Below are 16,523 nucleotides of genomic sequence, written 5' to 3'. Positions count from 1 at the left end.
TATAAAATTAACAGAATTAACCGAATTAGTCGAATTAACCGAATTACTCGAATTACCCGAATTACCCAAATTAACCGAATTAAACAAATTATTTGTATAAAATTATATGTTTTTTTATTTTTATTTTTATTTTTATTTTTATTTTTAGTTTTAAATTTTTATTTTTATTTATTAAATTATTTGTAATTTTTATGATTGGGTTGGGTACTTGGGTTAATATATATTAGATTGGGTATTTGGGTTTTTGTTGGATTGGGTTTGAGTGAATAGTGGGCTATTTATATATTATAATTTTATTTATTATTTTTTTGGTTAAACCGAAAAAATTCGGTTAACCGACCGGTTTCGAACCGAGTTAACCGTTAACCAAAAATTCAAAAAATTATTAACCGACCCCCGACCGAATTAATTTGGTTAACCGATCGATTAACCGAATTCGGTCGGTTAACCTAATTTTTTCAGTTTTACCCGAATTTTGCACACCCATAAGGTCTAGTGCCTTAAGCGTAGTATTTTCGTTTATGTACACTTGTATTTTTTGAACAAATTGGTTTAATAATAATATTCATCAATCGCATTAATACCCGTTATATATTATCCTCAATGGTTTTTGCACGCAAAGCAAAATAAAAGCAAATCTTAATTCATTGGTTATCTAACGTTTGACTAATACTAAGCGATATTACATGGTTGGGTCGTAATATGGAAAGGCAATTTATATTAATAGATAAACCTAAATATGTTTTTAATCTAATTGAAAATGAGTAAACCAATTGAAAGGCTAATATGTTATATGTTGTCTATTAAGTTCAATCGGGGAGATGTTTTGTCTCGAGCATCAGAACGAATGACTCCCAAAAGATAGAGACATAGATGTGATTGACTGGACTGGCATACCTTATGATATTCGTAGTGCGGCGTACCTTAATCCTGAGTGAATGCGAATTATGTATGCAAGACTTGTATACTTTGATGTAAGTAAAAGCATGGATTCAAATAGATACTGAACCGAAATCTAGTGCATTGGGTATACAACTTCTGCAGTATGTAGCATCATTCACAATAGTGGAATTCATAACTCAAGAAATGGGTAAATGGTATCCTCTCATTGACATTACATGACAGATGAAAAGTAAACCTGGTTACAGGACGTTTGCCTTTGTGATATTCCATGAGGGTAACACACTTATGAGAAGGTCATTGGATGAGCACTGATTGAGTAGTTTTCGTAAATGTATGTAATTAGGGAGAGCTCAATCACAATAATATAGTAGAATGGCTTTGTGACTAACTGAGTTTATAATTAATAGACAAAAAGTTAAAACTTAATTATAAATCATTTAAGCCATAATTAAATATGTCCAATCGGTTTCTCTGCTAACTTGTTGAAAGTAAAAATGAATTGATATAGAATCAAATGAACAAAAATGGATAGAAATGATAAAGATAGAGAAATGGGCTACATTTGGAAACGAATGTGGCTTCTCTTTAAGTATGGAAATGACCTGAGAATTAATTTAAGTTTTTTGAATTAGTATTTAACAAATTAATTGAAGTTCAAAAAATGAAATTAAAATAATTGGTCATCATGAATCTGATGAATATAAAAATTAAATATATTTTCTTATAGATTCTTTGACAATAAAGTTGGCAGACTTTAACGGATTTAGACTTGTGTTGAGAAATTTATTTAATTAGAAAAATAATTTATTTAAATTAATTTAATAAATAATATTTATTTTGAGAAATAGAAAAATATGTATCGGTTTAATTAAATTATAAAGTGTTGGGGTTAAAAGTTCAAAAAACATATATAATTAGACTAAATACAAGAAAAGCCCCAAATCCCTCATAATACATACGAGGGGTGACAACCCTAGTATATTTAACTAGGGTGGGCCACCTCTCTCTCCTAGTAGAATAAGGAGACTAGTTTTTCTATCAAATAAATATTATTTGTATTCTATGCATTTAACTAAGTTTTTTTATCTCTCCCTATAAATAGATGGCACTGGTAGGGCTAACAAACACAACTTTGAGATATTGTTATTTTGCTTGAAAATAGTGAGAATTTATTTTATAAGGATAATTTTTTTTTTCTGGGAATAATAATTCTACTAGTTTCTATGTATAAATAGAGATTTACTTTCCTATTGAAAGTAAGAAAATTATTTTTGGTTGTGTTTGATTCGTGATTGGTTGAACCCACACTTGAAGCAATTCTTGGTACAAGAATAGCGAAGAAGACCATTTGGTTGAAAGTAGTGAACGTCAAGGATCCGTCTCGCAAAAAACACATACTTTTCTAGAAAAGTTTACTGCTATAAATATCATAAACCAATTCTGTTTTCAAATTTTTAATTTTTGGCTGTGACAAAATATCGTTTTCAAATTGGATTTTTTCCAATAAATATGTGCCAATAATTATCCATTACGCATTTAACGTGACCAAATGTATATCCAAACTCGAGATGCCCACGAACAAGGGGATCCCTCCTATGAAACAATGAACATGGGATCAACCTTTTTAATACCCTAAAGTTACTATGAGCACTTTTCTTCTCGATCCACTTGTCCTTGTATTGGTTCTCAGCCTCTACAGGTGAACCGGTCTCCTTTACCCCACCTTGACCTCCTTCTTGCTCTTCCTTTCCCTCTTCCCTTGTTGTATTCGGTATCAACAAGTACTCTTGAATAATATAACTTATTTTAATTAAGAAAGGTATTTTCATAATTTTTCTAATCGAGTTGGTGACCCGATTAAGGGTTACACCAACTTAGTCAAGATCTTAAATAATAGTATATATTTACATAACATTTTGATTTTTTAAGGTTAAATTTCACAATTAGTCTCAGTACTTTAATTTGGTAATTTTTAACCTATGTAATTTTAAATATTTTTAGTTATCACCAATCAATAAATATTTTTAAGTTTCACTGATACAAGACAATACAATTACAACACATGGTATGTGCAAATTGCAAGTACAAGTATAAATATATGTCCGACCAACTACAATGGTATATAAAATTAATCAAATAATGCACAGAGGACGAAGAACCAGACAAAATTCGGAAAGAAACAAGACAAAATCCAAATGATAAATGTTAAATTCTTTAAGTTAAGTTTTGCTATTTTCAAAATTTGATGTGCCAAACATGTTATCACATGTGTAAGATCATGTAAGCTTATTACTTCTACATATTACTCAATAAAAATTCAATTAATTGATTAACGATAGTTATTTGCATCAACATTGATATTTCAAATTAAAAAATGTATATTTTAAAATGAGTTAATTGGAGAATATAGATCAAATATGATTATGTGCATGATAAAAGATTACTAATTAGAGGGGATCCTTTTAGAGGCCCAGTGGTGCCTTGGTCCCCCAGGAAATATTAATTTTTAAAAAATCTCACTAATCTAAAAAAAAAATCAACTAGACCTCCAAAATTTTTAAGCTCTTCTTAAAATTTTTAAAATTTTACTAAACCCTAAAACTTAATCCTAAGATCCATTACTGCTAGTAATTGGATTTAACCAAAAGAATGTAACTATTATTATTTGGATCCAAAGTAAAATTTTAAAATTTAAAAATATAAAGATTGAAATTAACTAATTCCAAAAGAACAAGATTAAATTTGATAAAATTAAAATATAAAACTAAATTCACGACTCTTGTAAAGTAGGCTAATAGTAAAATTTAACTTTTTTTTTTATTTTTTATAATGATTTGCTACTTGTTTAGTTAAGCTCACTTTGTAAACTAAAACTCCTGGTTTAGCTAACAATCGGATTAAAATAAACGAGCAATTCTGACTTAAAACTTATAAGCAAGCGAATGAAACTGCGACACGTAATCTCAGTTTATCAATGCAACCCGGAAAGCAATAAAAAAATGGACAGTGACTTCCCCCTAAACTCACAACCTCCGTAACGCTAACATCTACCGTTCCTCCCAAAAAACAAGCCCAGTCAAACATCTCTCGATCGGAAAATTGGTCCACTCGCCCTCGCACGCGCTCTTTAGTCTCCTTGATCCCAACAGAATAACAAACCCAAAACCCCCAAAAGTACGACAAGTTCAAAATCCCCAAATATCCACCAAACCCTAGATAAAAGCTCAACATCTCGGGGAAGACTGAAGTTTTCCACGAGAGAATCTCTTGGTAAAGGGAGAAATCTCCGCCGAATATGGCGTCGTCGACTTCAAATTCGCGAAATTCGGATCTATCCCGACGCTCTACTACTTCTTCCTCTTCAAAACCCCAAATTTTCACCGATCAAAAAACCAACGACGATAACGAAAACAGATTGAGCTCTACAATGACGGTCGATGGCATCCTCCGAAACGTTTACTCGGCCGCTCCGTCGACGGAGACCACTCTGGTTGACGCTTCCATAACTTTGATTGACGCTCCGATTCCGAATTCGGTCTCTGATAATCCCGAAGTTCCTCAGGTTCAAACCGTCGCGGATTGTAATAACAATGTGGCGAAAAGTGTAGACGAGGTTTGGAGGGAAATTGTATCCGGCGAGAGGAAAGAGATCACGATGAAGGAGGAGGTGCCCGACGAGATGATGACTTTGGAGGATTTCTTGGCGAAGGCCGGTGCAGTGGAGGAAGCGGCGGCCGTTGCGTCGGCGGAGGTTAAGTTGCATCCGGATAGATTGAGTGGTGGAGTCTACACGTTTGATCCGGTGGGAGGGGGTGCGTTTCAAATTCTGGATAAGATGGAGGGGTCAATTGTTGGGCTGGGGAACGGGATGGAAGTTATTGGAAGTGGAGGGGGTGGAGGGAGAGGGAAGAGAGGAAGAGGGGTTTTGATGGAGCCGTTGGACAAGGCTGCCCAGCAGCGCCAGAGAAGGATGATTAAGAACAGGGAATCTGCTGCCCGGTCTCGGGAAAGGAAGCAGGTATTAAATTGGTTGATCTCTTTTGATTGAATTTTGGCAATGTTATTAGCTTTTTTTTCCTAAGTAAAAAAAAAAGAAGAAAAAGAAGTGGTGTTTTATTTTTCTCTCTTAATTGCAGGCATACCAAGTTGAATTGGAATCATTAGCTGTGAGGCTAGAAGAGGAGAATGAATGGCTGTTGAAAGAAAAGGTATTGAATTTTGTTCTCAATTTTGATCACCTTTGGTTTTATGATTTCAAATAATAATAAGAATGGTTAATTTTCCATACTAAAGGTGGGAATTTTTTTTAATCTCAAACTCATTGTGTATCGCATGTTCTCAGTGTAGTTGCAATTAACTTCATCTAGTAGAAACACTAGCATTATCTGCCACTGGAAGGATTTTGTTTTAAAGCTAGGAGCTTTTGTTTTGATCAATTTTTATTTCCAAACATCCAAAGTTGGTAATAGCTATACTTCTTTTTTCTTTCCTTTTTTAGCATTGCTGGGTTTAAGTGGCTTGATGCATCTAGCAACAATAAGTTTCACAGTGATCTCTTTGATTCTACTTTAATTTCCTTGGCCTTTATGTCCATGGCCTTTGTTGGATTTGGTTAGTGATTATTCACTATATGAGTTTCCGAGTTACTTGTAAGTTATAATCTCATTTTGTGGTGTTCCCTCACTTGGCAGTCTTACATCATCTTTCAGCTTCATGTGTTCTTTAGAAATTTTTTTCTTTTATATAGACTATAGAAAATTTTATTTATTTGCTATACACTGTGTTTATAGACTATGGTCCTTTACATAGGCACATGGGTGCATCCTACACTATTTTATGCATTTAAATTTAGAAGCCTAGCATTTTCAAGAACTTAAAATGTTTAGATTCACTGTAAATGTATTTATCCACTCACGGGCTGCTTTAATGCTTGGTGCTGAAGATAGCTTGAATTTGAATTCCCTGGATTGCCATTGATGCATATACTCAATTTAGCCAATGACTGGCTGTTGCTTTTTATTTATAGGGCTAAGTTTTGGCTTCCTCCACCATTGTCATTTATGTTCCATTTCTTCTAGTTTCTCCTTGTATTAGGTTATTTGAGTATGTTGCCAGGGCCAATTATTCAAACACATGCAAACTTGCATCCATAGAAACTCACTTATATTAACCACACTTAAAAATGAAAAATTCATTCAATGCATGATATTTCTTGCACTTATGCTCATTTCATTAATCATATTTTACCCAGAGAAGGACATTTCTTGCTCTTGTTATGCCTCATATACGAGTTGTTAAATCAATTGCTTTGAAGGAACTAAGTTAGTTTTATCTTTTACCATCTTGTTTTTTTTATATGTTTTCTGTTTTCATGTCCTGTGTCCCAATTCCTAGCAGCTTAGATTTTAGGCTTTCTTTTTGTCCTTTGTTTCTTAGTTACAATGTTTTAAATTTTAGGACTACTATCTTGTAGAGTAAGTTAATGCTTCATGCTTTCTATTTGACTGTACTGTAACTTCTATGTTTATTCATTGCAACTGTCCTTCACTTCACTGGATTTTTATGTGTATTTGTCTAACTGAAATTAAATACTTGCAGGCTGAGAGAACTAAGGAACGATTTAAGCAGGTAATGAACCGCTGCTTTTATGACAGCATTAAGTTTTAGATTAATGGTTAATCAGATTCAATGGGATTGGTCAAATAAAGTAGTTTGGAGCGTAATTGGAACAATCAATATGTTAATAGGGATATTAAGGAGGGAACTTTTTAAGAATAATCTATTGCACTAAATTTCTAGGATCCTGTTGTTAATAGGAACTTAAAGAACTGAGAATGTCTACCTTTTCTGTTTCCAACAAGTAGCATAATTTGATTTAAATATGCAAGAGAAGTGTATTTATTTCTGGTTGAACTTGGCCTGTTTTTTAGCTTCTTATATGTAACTTGGCTTTAGTAGTTGAGTTCTCAAACAATACCTGAGTGAGAAATGCAATTATGGATGACAGAGAATACTGCAATAAGCTGTGCCTATTAAGTTCCTATAGGAGTTGCTTATCATGTTGATATGTACTGCAGCTTATGGAGAAGGTGGTTCCAGTTGTGGAGCAGCGAAGACCACCGCGTATGCTACGTAGAGTTCGATCTTTGCAGTGGTAGATATTATTTTCTTGAGATTTGAGTGAGGCAGAATGGAAAATACCTAATCTGACATAGGGGAGGAAAGGAATGGGGTAATAGAAGGGGGCACCATTAAATTTATCTTCTTTTGAATAGCTATTCTAAAGCTGATAGTTGTCTAGAGCAGTTGTGGTTCATCTTCGTCTATAAACAAAACATAAAGTGATTGGAACCGAAGGAAAAATTCCTTGTTATTGAATAGAAGATTTTGTGGCAAAGGATTGTAGGGGAGGAGGCATTAAGTTGATTTATATAGGTAATGATGGGTTGTTCCTCCTGCAGCTGCATGTGCAATAAGGAGCAAAGGATTCTAGAATAGTGTACTGTATTTATGTGGTGACAACTTATGGCAGCCCTTTTGACAAGAATTTAGAAAAGGTCAGTAATGATCTGTTTATATTATTAGTTAGAGCTTTTGATTTCTGATGCCTTGATGAAAATTATGTGCATGAATGATGCAAAGTGTTTGATAAAGGCTTTCTTCGGACAGCTCCTTTCGGATGGTCTTTTTTAATTTTATATTAGAGGTGACAGTCAAGTAGGTTTGGGTATTTTTAATGGATTATGGGTTCTGGTTCATTTTGTCACACCTCTAATTACGAGTCCTTAGAAACAAATCAATAATCCCCCTTTTTTTTGTTCAAAATACGGTAGAATTCTCATAAGAGAACATGTACAAATATGAAAATCACCCCAATCGTGAGGTGTGGTACTATTCCTCACCTCATTCCTTAATTATATGGTTGGGGGTTTGATCTTTGCTCGTGGGAATGTAACATATTATGGGTAGTCGTTTATCTTTTTGGAGAATCCTTGAGGCAAGGGATTAATTATTACTATCGGAGGTGGATATCTTGATTACAACAGAAAAAAAAAGCCGAAAATAGCTCAAATAAAAATGAGTAAGCCAACCGGCTTAAAATGGGTGAGAGCTCAGTTTTAACAAACCCTAAAGTAACAAGCAAGTAAAACCTAGCCACCATGGAGGAGGTTTATAAGGGAGGTTTGAAGATGGAGGTTCAGGTGGATTGGATGTACTTACCATTGGCATGTAATGCCTTTGGTAGGAAGTCATGTCACAGTAACTCGTAAAAAAGCACCAATGAGTATGACCACCTTGGCTTGAAGAAGAATCGGCGATTGGAGGGAAGAGGTCGTGGCCATCACATCAGCCTTCACGTTTCAAACCAAGGAGGCCTAAGTGGTAAAGGTGCAGCCAAAACATTGGGGATGCGAGAGGAAGCCAAACGGATCAAGCTCGATGCTTTGGACAAAAGGGGAGGAGTCATCACAAGCGGTTAGAGACAAGTATCTTAAATGGTCGACGAAAGAGAGGGAGCAAAGTCCATAGACTGTGTCGGAAGAGAAGGGAGAAAAAATCGAAAGCAAAAAAAAGAAGCCAGACATTGATGGCCAATCGGCCGATGGTCGAAAAGAAAAGGGGGGAGGCGCACTTAGAGAAAGGGTTTTTTTTTTTTGTTATATCTACTTAAAAAAAAAACAATAATAAACCTTAATTTCCCTATTGAAGTTGTCATGGAAAATATAATATCATTGGGATCAGAAAATCAGGAAGATTTTCTTCTGTTTTTTTATAAAGAAAATCCAGAAGATTTTCTTCATGAGCAACTAAGAGTTTTTTTTTCCTCACAACTTTAAAGTCGAAATATTCTGTATAGTAATATTTTGGTATGAAATACATTGACCAATTAATAAAGAGCGACCAAAGTCGAAGCAACTAATTTGGGAGTAGGCTACTCAAATTTGTTAGGGCCTTTCTCCATTTGACACGTGTTTTTTGTGACTTCTTTTTAATAATATAAACAAATTCTGGTCATTTAAGATTTAATTTTTAACTTTGATTCCTATATTTTTATAATATTGTTCAAATAATTAATATAATTAATTTTTCAATTAAAATGTCATGTATTGTATATTTTCTCATTTTGGTACTAATTTTTTTGTCTCACTTAAACTATCATCGTTATCCAAATTAGCCTACATCATTAAAAAAAATTCATGTGGTGCTATTCGAATGTCAATTTTTTTTAATATGATGTATTTTATATTGATTAAAAAGTAAAAAAAAATCACATGTAATATATAAAAATGATTTAAATTTTTAGAAAATAAAATATATTTTTAAAAATGAATTTTCATAAAATTTTATATATAAATATAAATTTTAAAAATTTTAAAAATATAAAATGGAAAATTTTATAAAAATAAAAAGTATTTAAATATTAGAAAATTTTAAAAATAGATTTTCAAAAATATATATTCTAGAAAATTTGTGATCAATTTTATTTTTTCACAAAATTCTAAAATTCAAAAAGAAATAAATAAAATGTAAAAAAAAGAGAGAAGAAGTTCAACTAAGAAATAAAGCCTAGAAATTAAAAACAAAAAATCAACATTAAAAATTTTAAGAATCAAAAATAGATTTCAAAACTTTTCTAAATTTTTAAAATTAGCAAAATCTACAAGGATTGCTGATTATGAGCATACGTCCATAGGGTCATTTATCATGGAATCCAACTATAATCTGAGAGCAGTTGGAAGAATCTTGGGCACTTGAACTATCTTCCAGGGTATTCTCAGTGTTGAACTCCAGAAATCGCTTTGTATGTAAATATAATTATACTGGGGAATTCAATGTTAAAGAAGTGTACAGATTCTTACACCTCTAACACCTGAAATCTCAAGCTTCCTTTAAAATCGTTAATTTTTCTTTGGACAATCATCAATCGATGCTTGCCAGTGAGATAAAAAAAAAATAGTAGAGAAGATACTAGGCCTTGACAGCCCATGCTCAATGTGCCACGTTGAACAGGAAACCTTGGATCATTTATTCCACACATGCACGTTTGCACGCGCCGTTTGGTTTGGATCGAATCCTGAGGTATGAGTTTATAGCACTAACATTCCTCACCTCGGCGATCGGGCGATATAGTGGATAAATGATCTTGGTTGCCGATAGAATGGGTCGGTGGATTTCGTGAAGAAAAATGTGATTACTGTCTGGCAGATATAGAAGCACAAAAATCATGTATGTTTTTTTGGTATAAAACCAAATCCTACCAAAGTTTTAAAATGTCTGAGCTATTATTGGTTGTCAGTAACATATCAATTTGCTGCTAATAAAAAACAAGTAGACACCAATACTTCGCCCGATAGTAAGTTGGCAATTAATGTCAACCGAACTCCTGAGATGAACCCTACCTAAATGCAAGGAGTAGCTGCAGCGTTGGACTTTACTTTATGGTCAATCATAGCACGGGAATACTTGCGGGAGCCATTGGAATAACAGGGCCAGAAATTCAACCCCTCTCTCTTCGTATGGACTCTAAGTTCCACGATAGGCTAGTTCTTTTCTAACATCTCCTGGTTAAATTGGAAACTGTCCAAATTACCCAAGGAAATATCATAACAACCGAAAAAAATTAGGCTTCAATCATCTCTAGGCAGTCCGCTGTTCACTAGAAGTTAGAACCGCTATGGGAAGACATTTGCTCCCTTTTAAAGTAGATCCGCCTAAGGGTGCAAAAAGGTTACCATCCGATGGACTTTCTCATCGAGAGAGCGGCAATGCAAAGTAGTGGTTCTAATATTCCCTGGCATTAACTTGTTCCTTGTTTATGATTTTGCCCTTGTAAAAAAAAAAAAAAATTATGGGGCACTTGATTTGCCTAATCTTAGTTTATATTCCGTAATAGGATTACGGGAATGTAATATTATTAGTAGAATATGATATTATCTTATTTTGTTCATTTGACTGGAATGTAAGATTGAGGTGTTTGATAGATGAAATACAAGATTACCTAAAATATATTTTACTCAATTCTCTTTGTTATAGAATATTTTTTAAACAAGTTTAGTTTTTTAATATTTTTAGTCTCAACTTCCATAAAGATACGATAAATTATTACAATTCTTACTTTTTTATTAAAATTTATATATTAATAAGAAATTATATTGTGTTGAAATAAATTTATAAATCAAATGCACCACCAACCATAATTATATTTATAACCATAATTAATGTATTAATAAATAAATTATTAAATAAAATATAATGATTATAATTGTAATGTATGATATCTATTGGTTCACTACTAAAATTTTTAATTAGTCTTAAACTTTATTTAAGAAAAAAAGTCTAAATTGATTATATTAATAAAAATAAAGGGCAAATTGGTCCAAAATTTAATATTAATCCCGTAATTTAAGATTACCTAAAGAATGGGCCGTAATGAGATTACACCCTATATATAGGATGTCCCTAATGTGATATTACGGGATGGTCGGAATGTTGAAATCCAAACACCATAGTCATATTCCAAAATGTAACATTACGAGCTGTAATGTTACATTCAGTGAGCCAAACGCCCCCTAAATGCCATGTGCCACATTCTGATTGGTTGGGTGTGCCACATGGCACATTTTGATTAGTGTCACATGTCAATCGGTTTTTTTAATCTTGTTACAAAAATTGGATTGAACCAAGAAACGAAATGATAGTTTAAGTACCAAACTAAGATGAAAAAAGTCTAAGTATCAAGTGGGAAATCATGTATAGTTCGAGGGCCAAATTGAGCATTAACCCTTAAAAATGTTACGTGAATATATATAATTTGAATGTCTAAGGGATCTTAGAAACGTGACTTCCTACTTCTTTTAGGTTTGCCTTGCTTTTTGCTTTTTCTGAAATTATAAGACAATGGTCAAATTTCAATTTTGGCCTCTATGCTATATTGAAACCTGAGATTTAATCTACACGTATACTTTAATTTTTGACATAATTGATCATTCTACTTTTATAATATCATTAGTTAATCTAAATACTTAATATTGTTAACTATTTCAATCAAAATATTGACATCAATTTTTTTTTAAGAACACTATGTCAATAAACAGAATTATTTTACCATGTCAAGTTCGAAAGGTTGTTTTTAAGAAAAAAATTCACATTAGCACTTTCAATGTTATTTTTTTGGTTACATGACTATCAAATGTTTTTTTTTTAAATTTCAAAATGTCATACCAATGAGTTTAGTAGAAAAATTTTAACTGTGATAACAATTGAACCTGAATTTTTATATCTGAAAAATAACAAGATTATATTCTTATAAGTAAAAGTAAGAGATTAAATCCTAAATAGGATAAACTACAAAAATAGTTACTTTTGTTGGCTTCAGATTACATTTTAATCACTTATATTTGAAATGTTACATTCTAGCCACTTATGTTATCATTTTGTTATGAAGTGGTCACTCTACTGTTAAGCTCTGTTATTTCCCTAACGGTAGTCCTACGTAGTAGTCCAAATGAGTTTTTAAATGCTAATTTGGATGTCCAATTGTTGGGATAAAAATAGATTTTTAATTAAATAAATTTAATTTTGATTGCCACATATGACTGCCGTTAGGGAGGAGTGACCACCTCGTAACAAAAATATAACGTAAATGACTAAAACGTAACATTTCAAACATAAATAACTAAAATATAATTTGAAGCAAACAAAAGTAACTATTTTTATAATTTACCCTTCTAAATATTCAAAGTATATACAACCTTAAATCATATTTTAATCTTTTTACTTTGTAATTCAACTAAAAACACTAAATATGAGTTAAAAACCATACTAATATAAATTTAAATTAAAGAAACAAAATTAAAACCAAATATGGAATGAAATCAACTGAAAGTATATTAATTGAAACCCAACAATACATACTTTTCTGTCTTAAAATTGAAGTTGACACTCAGAATCTTAGGGTGTGAAATTGACAGATCATTTTACCTCATATTAAAGTGATTTCTTGCTTTTTGACTGTTAAAAAGAAATTGTTTCTTGACCATATTTTAATGCTTTCAGAATTTCCCAAACAATTTTTAGGGTTTGATTTTCTTTTAACATTAATTTTATATTTTATACTACCTCCTTAATTCTTAAATAGAAAAAAATATGTTTCAGCGTATTCCAATTCACATCATCTTACACTGACAATAATATCGATATCAATCAAACTAAAACTTAATCGACTTTAAAATTATATTTTTAAAATAAAATTAGAATGCTAATAAATATTCAATTCAACCCATCCGTATTAGCAATATTTTAATACAAAGTGTTGTATTATTAAATTTGATTCTGTTGGCAGTAAAAAGAAAAATATACATTATATTATCAGACCTGGACTAATATAAAATCTAAAAGGGTGTAAAGCAAAGTTTACACTCAAAAAGCAAATTGGATTCCCTAGCAACCTAGAAAGAAAAATTAAAATAATTATTTGAAGAAAAAGATAATCACTGAACTAATCATTTTAGAATAATAAACCCCATCATTTGTACCATTTCCATTTGCCAATTGCCTTTCTTTTTATCTTTGGATATAACACCATATAAATACACATTGGAATATGATATCATATCTACATTCTTACCAATCATTATTTATCTCTTTTTTTAAAAGGTAAAAAAAAAAGAAAAAGTGAAGGAGGTAAGTTTTTTCTACAAACAAAATGATGCTACCTTTTACTGTCTAAAATAATACCAAAAAAAAAGAAAAAGAAAAACCTAACACAACACAATTAGCTCCAATATATCCCATGTCTCATTGTCTGTCATCCAATTCCAAACTCTCCTCCCCATGAAATGCTCTAAGTAATCACTCAAAGGGCTGTCTCTCTTCTAAAGCTAATATCTGAAATTAATGGAGAGAATCTTCTTCTCCATGTTAATCTTCCTCTTCCAATTCTTCTTGCCTTCACAGTCTGCAACAATCATGGTGGGTGGCGTTTCACACTGGGAAAACCCTACTGTTCATGTTGGAGACTCAGTAAGTAAGTGTTTCTTCTGCTACCATCAACTCCAACAAGAAGTTTAATATTTTGGGGTTTTTTTTTTTTGTTTTAATTTTTTTTGGTTGTATATTTACTCAGTTTTCAAGCATAAGTATCAGTACAAGCTCTACATTTTCCAAAACAAAAATGCCTTCATTCTCTGCAATTTCACCCAAGCTTCCCTTCTTACCAACCCCAACTCCTCCTCCTATGAGGTAAGATCTCATTTTCCATATACCATTTGTTTGCATAATTATTGGTCTTAGAAACTAGTTGTTCATTTAGCATTTATAAATTGGTCTTCAAATTTTATTTTTATTTTTTGAACTTATAATTGGTCTTCAAGATTGAGAAAGAAAGAAAAATATTAAATTTAGTTTTGATCCTTTTATAATGTTTAATTTTGAGATTTGATCCTTATACTTTAAAAAAAATTTAATTCATGTGTTACTTTTAATTTTATTTGTTAGTCTAAATAGTTATCCTGCTATCTATTTTGTTAAAATATTGATATGGTTTAAAAACAGTGTCTTTCAATTTATTATGTTTATATTTTTTGGTATTGGAAGTGGTATTGTTATGACGAATCTTGACATTAATTTTGAAAGAGAATAATAAAATTTTAAAAAAAATGATGGAGAGGGTTCAGACCCGATTCTTATTACCATACACTCTTAAAAATCCACATTATCATTTTAATAAGAAGAGTTAATAAAGTTAACTTTTTTGACTAACTAATATTATAAAAGTAGAGAATTAAATTAACAAAATTAAGGTATAAAAATTAATCCTAGATTTGAGTATACTATAGGGACCGAAACCATAATTAAACCAAAAAGAAAAGGTAAGTAAGTTCCAGGTCGACTTTGTTTATACAATGTGCAGTGGCACCCTTCTCGCACTGGTTTCTTCTACTTTGCTTTCAACAATGGCACTCTCAAAACATGCCGAGGCTCTCAAAAGCTCTCCATAAAAGTCACTCCGGCAGAAAATGAGAGAACCTCATCACCGGAATTGCCTCCAGCAGCGGCTCCGGCACCAACTTCCGGTGGAACAGTGGTGTCATCTTCATCTCCAACATATCCATGGCCATTTCGGCCTCGCCAGGCGGTTTCACCGTCACCAAGTGCCAGCTCACCGGTTGCAGTACCAACACTGGTGCCGGATAAAGGTGACGAGGGCATCCCTTTTATCAACAGTAACCCTGCAGTTCCATTGCCGACTGGTGAAGTTGATTCTGCCACTATTCGACCTTTGCCAACCTCTGATCATGGCGGAAAGGTACAATTTGTCTCTCTCAATGCATTGAATTGTACCTTTAAATGCTTGCTCAATGATAGTCTGTGATTTTCTATTCAATCAATCAATCAATAAATAAGGAGAAAGAAAGAAAGAAGACTCTAAAATTTTCATTAACAACGATCATTTATCTCATAACTATTCGTACTTGTTGGATTATTATTACTATTATTTTCAATACACATAAAAAGATTTATACAAAATTTTATATAAACTTCTTATCCAAAAATATATTAAAGTTTAGAAAAATTAATTTACTGTTAATTGCATGAATCTCCCTTTAATTATCTTAATTGTTAATTTAGATATTAAATACAGTTTGTATATGACTAAAAATATTTAAAAGAAATCAAATTACGAACACATTTATACCTAGTATATGATCATACATGAATATGATAGGTTAAAAGGGCAAACAAACATCGTCAATAAAATTAAAAAGATTATTTCTAACATAAATTAAATTGTAAAATATGTGGAAAATAACGTATGAAAAAAATAATCTTTTAATTTTAAATATATTTAACATCATATTTTTATTTTTATTTTTATTTTTAAATTTCTTTTCAAAGTTTTATAAATAACACTTACAAATTAATATATATTTTTCTAAGGTTTAAGCCTATATTTCAACATTTCAAAGTGGAATTTGTAATATTTATGTATCTCTCTGTTCACCAAGTTGATAGGAGTAGTTGCATTGCAGGCAGTGGTGGGGATCCTAACAGCTCCAATGGCTCTATTTTCCATGGCTTTCCTAGCTTTGTAAAAAGGGGGGAAAAAGAATGGTTGCCCAAATTTGTTGTAAAATTTAATATATATAATTTGTTGTAGAATTGAATTAATTTGAGTGATTAGAGGATAAAATTAGCTTTAATATTTATGAGTATTATAGTGAAGGTATTGTAATGTGAAATGGGTATGTATGCATGCACCCCAAAGTTCAGACCCTGCTTTGGCAATCATTTGCCACTTTAGGTCTTTTTGTTTTGCCATGCAATTGATTACTTCTACTTTTACTTTTTCTTTTGCCTGTTTTTTTTCTTCAATAAAGTTTAATTTGAATTTCTTTATCATTCCTTCTTTTTCCTGCCTTTCCTCTTTCCTTTCCCTTTTTATTTATCAATCTATACAAAAATTGTTGTTTTTGGATGGTTTTACATTAGGGATGAAATTTTATAATTTTGTAATAAAAGAACGAATTGTAAATATTAAGATTGCATTTGGTTTTAGGAAATAGAGATTATTTCAGTTTTTTTTTGAAAATTAGAAAACATTAAAAAACAATGTGTTT

General features: G+C 31.7%; 2 protein-coding genes across 2 annotated transcripts; both read left to right on the top strand.

Annotated features, from left to right (window-relative positions):
• Positions 1-3,892: 3,892 nt before the first annotated feature.
• On the top strand, positions 3,893-8,735 carry LOC108489675 (G-box-binding factor 4). Its single transcript, XM_017794366.2, has 4 exons — positions 3,893-4,921; positions 5,040-5,111; positions 6,502-6,531; positions 6,981-8,735. The coding sequence occupies exons 1-4, from the start codon at positions 4,199-4,201 to the stop codon at positions 7,059-7,061; spliced, it is 906 nt and encodes a 301-aa protein (XP_017649855.1). The 5' UTR covers positions 3,893-4,198; the 3' UTR covers positions 7,062-8,735.
• Positions 8,736-13,615: 4,880 nt separating this feature from the next.
• Positions 13,616-16,229, top strand: LOC108488696 (early nodulin-like protein 2). Its single transcript, XM_017792987.2, has 4 exons — positions 13,616-13,930; positions 14,030-14,145; positions 14,816-15,211; positions 15,936-16,229. Exons 1-4 carry the CDS (start codon positions 13,801-13,803, stop codon positions 15,996-15,998), a joined length of 705 nt encoding a protein of 234 aa, XP_017648476.1. The 5' UTR covers positions 13,616-13,800; the 3' UTR covers positions 15,999-16,229.
• The last annotated feature ends 294 nt before the right edge of the window (positions 16,230-16,523 follow it).

Source organism: Gossypium arboreum, chromosome 3, assembly GCF_025698485.1.
Source record: "Gossypium arboreum isolate Shixiya-1 chromosome 3, ASM2569848v2, whole genome shotgun sequence".
Lineage (NCBI taxonomy): Eukaryota > Viridiplantae > Streptophyta > Magnoliopsida > Malvales > Malvaceae > Gossypium > Gossypium arboreum.
This window is presented reverse-complemented; position numbering and strand designations above follow the sequence as displayed.

What these genes read in the sequence shown, in the direction of transcription:
- LOC108488696 (XM_017792987.2), top strand. Translation starts at nt 13,801, where the DNA reads ATGGAGAGAATCTTCTTCTCCATGTTAATCTTCCTCTTCCAATTCTTC. An exon ending in CCAACTCCTCCTCCTATGAG is followed by an intron (nt 14,146 to 14,815) that starts GTAAGATCTCAT and finishes TACAATGTGCAG; the next exon opens with TGGCACCCTTCTCGCACTGG. An exon ending in CCTCTGATCATGGCGGAAAG is followed by an intron (nt 15,212 to 15,935) that starts GTACAATTTGTC and finishes GTTGCATTGCAG; the next exon opens with GCAGTGGTGGGGATCCTAAC.
- LOC108489675 (XM_017794366.2), top strand. Translation starts at nt 4,199, where the DNA reads ATGGCGTCGTCGACTTCAAATTCGCGAAATTCGGATCTATCCCGACGC. An exon ending in GGTCTCGGGAAAGGAAGCAG is followed by an intron (nt 4,922 to 5,039) that starts GTATTAAATTGG and finishes TCTTAATTGCAG; the next exon opens with GCATACCAAGTTGAATTGGA. An exon ending in AATGGCTGTTGAAAGAAAAG is followed by an intron (nt 5,112 to 6,501) that starts GTATTGAATTTT and finishes AAATACTTGCAG; the next exon opens with GCTGAGAGAACTAAGGAACG.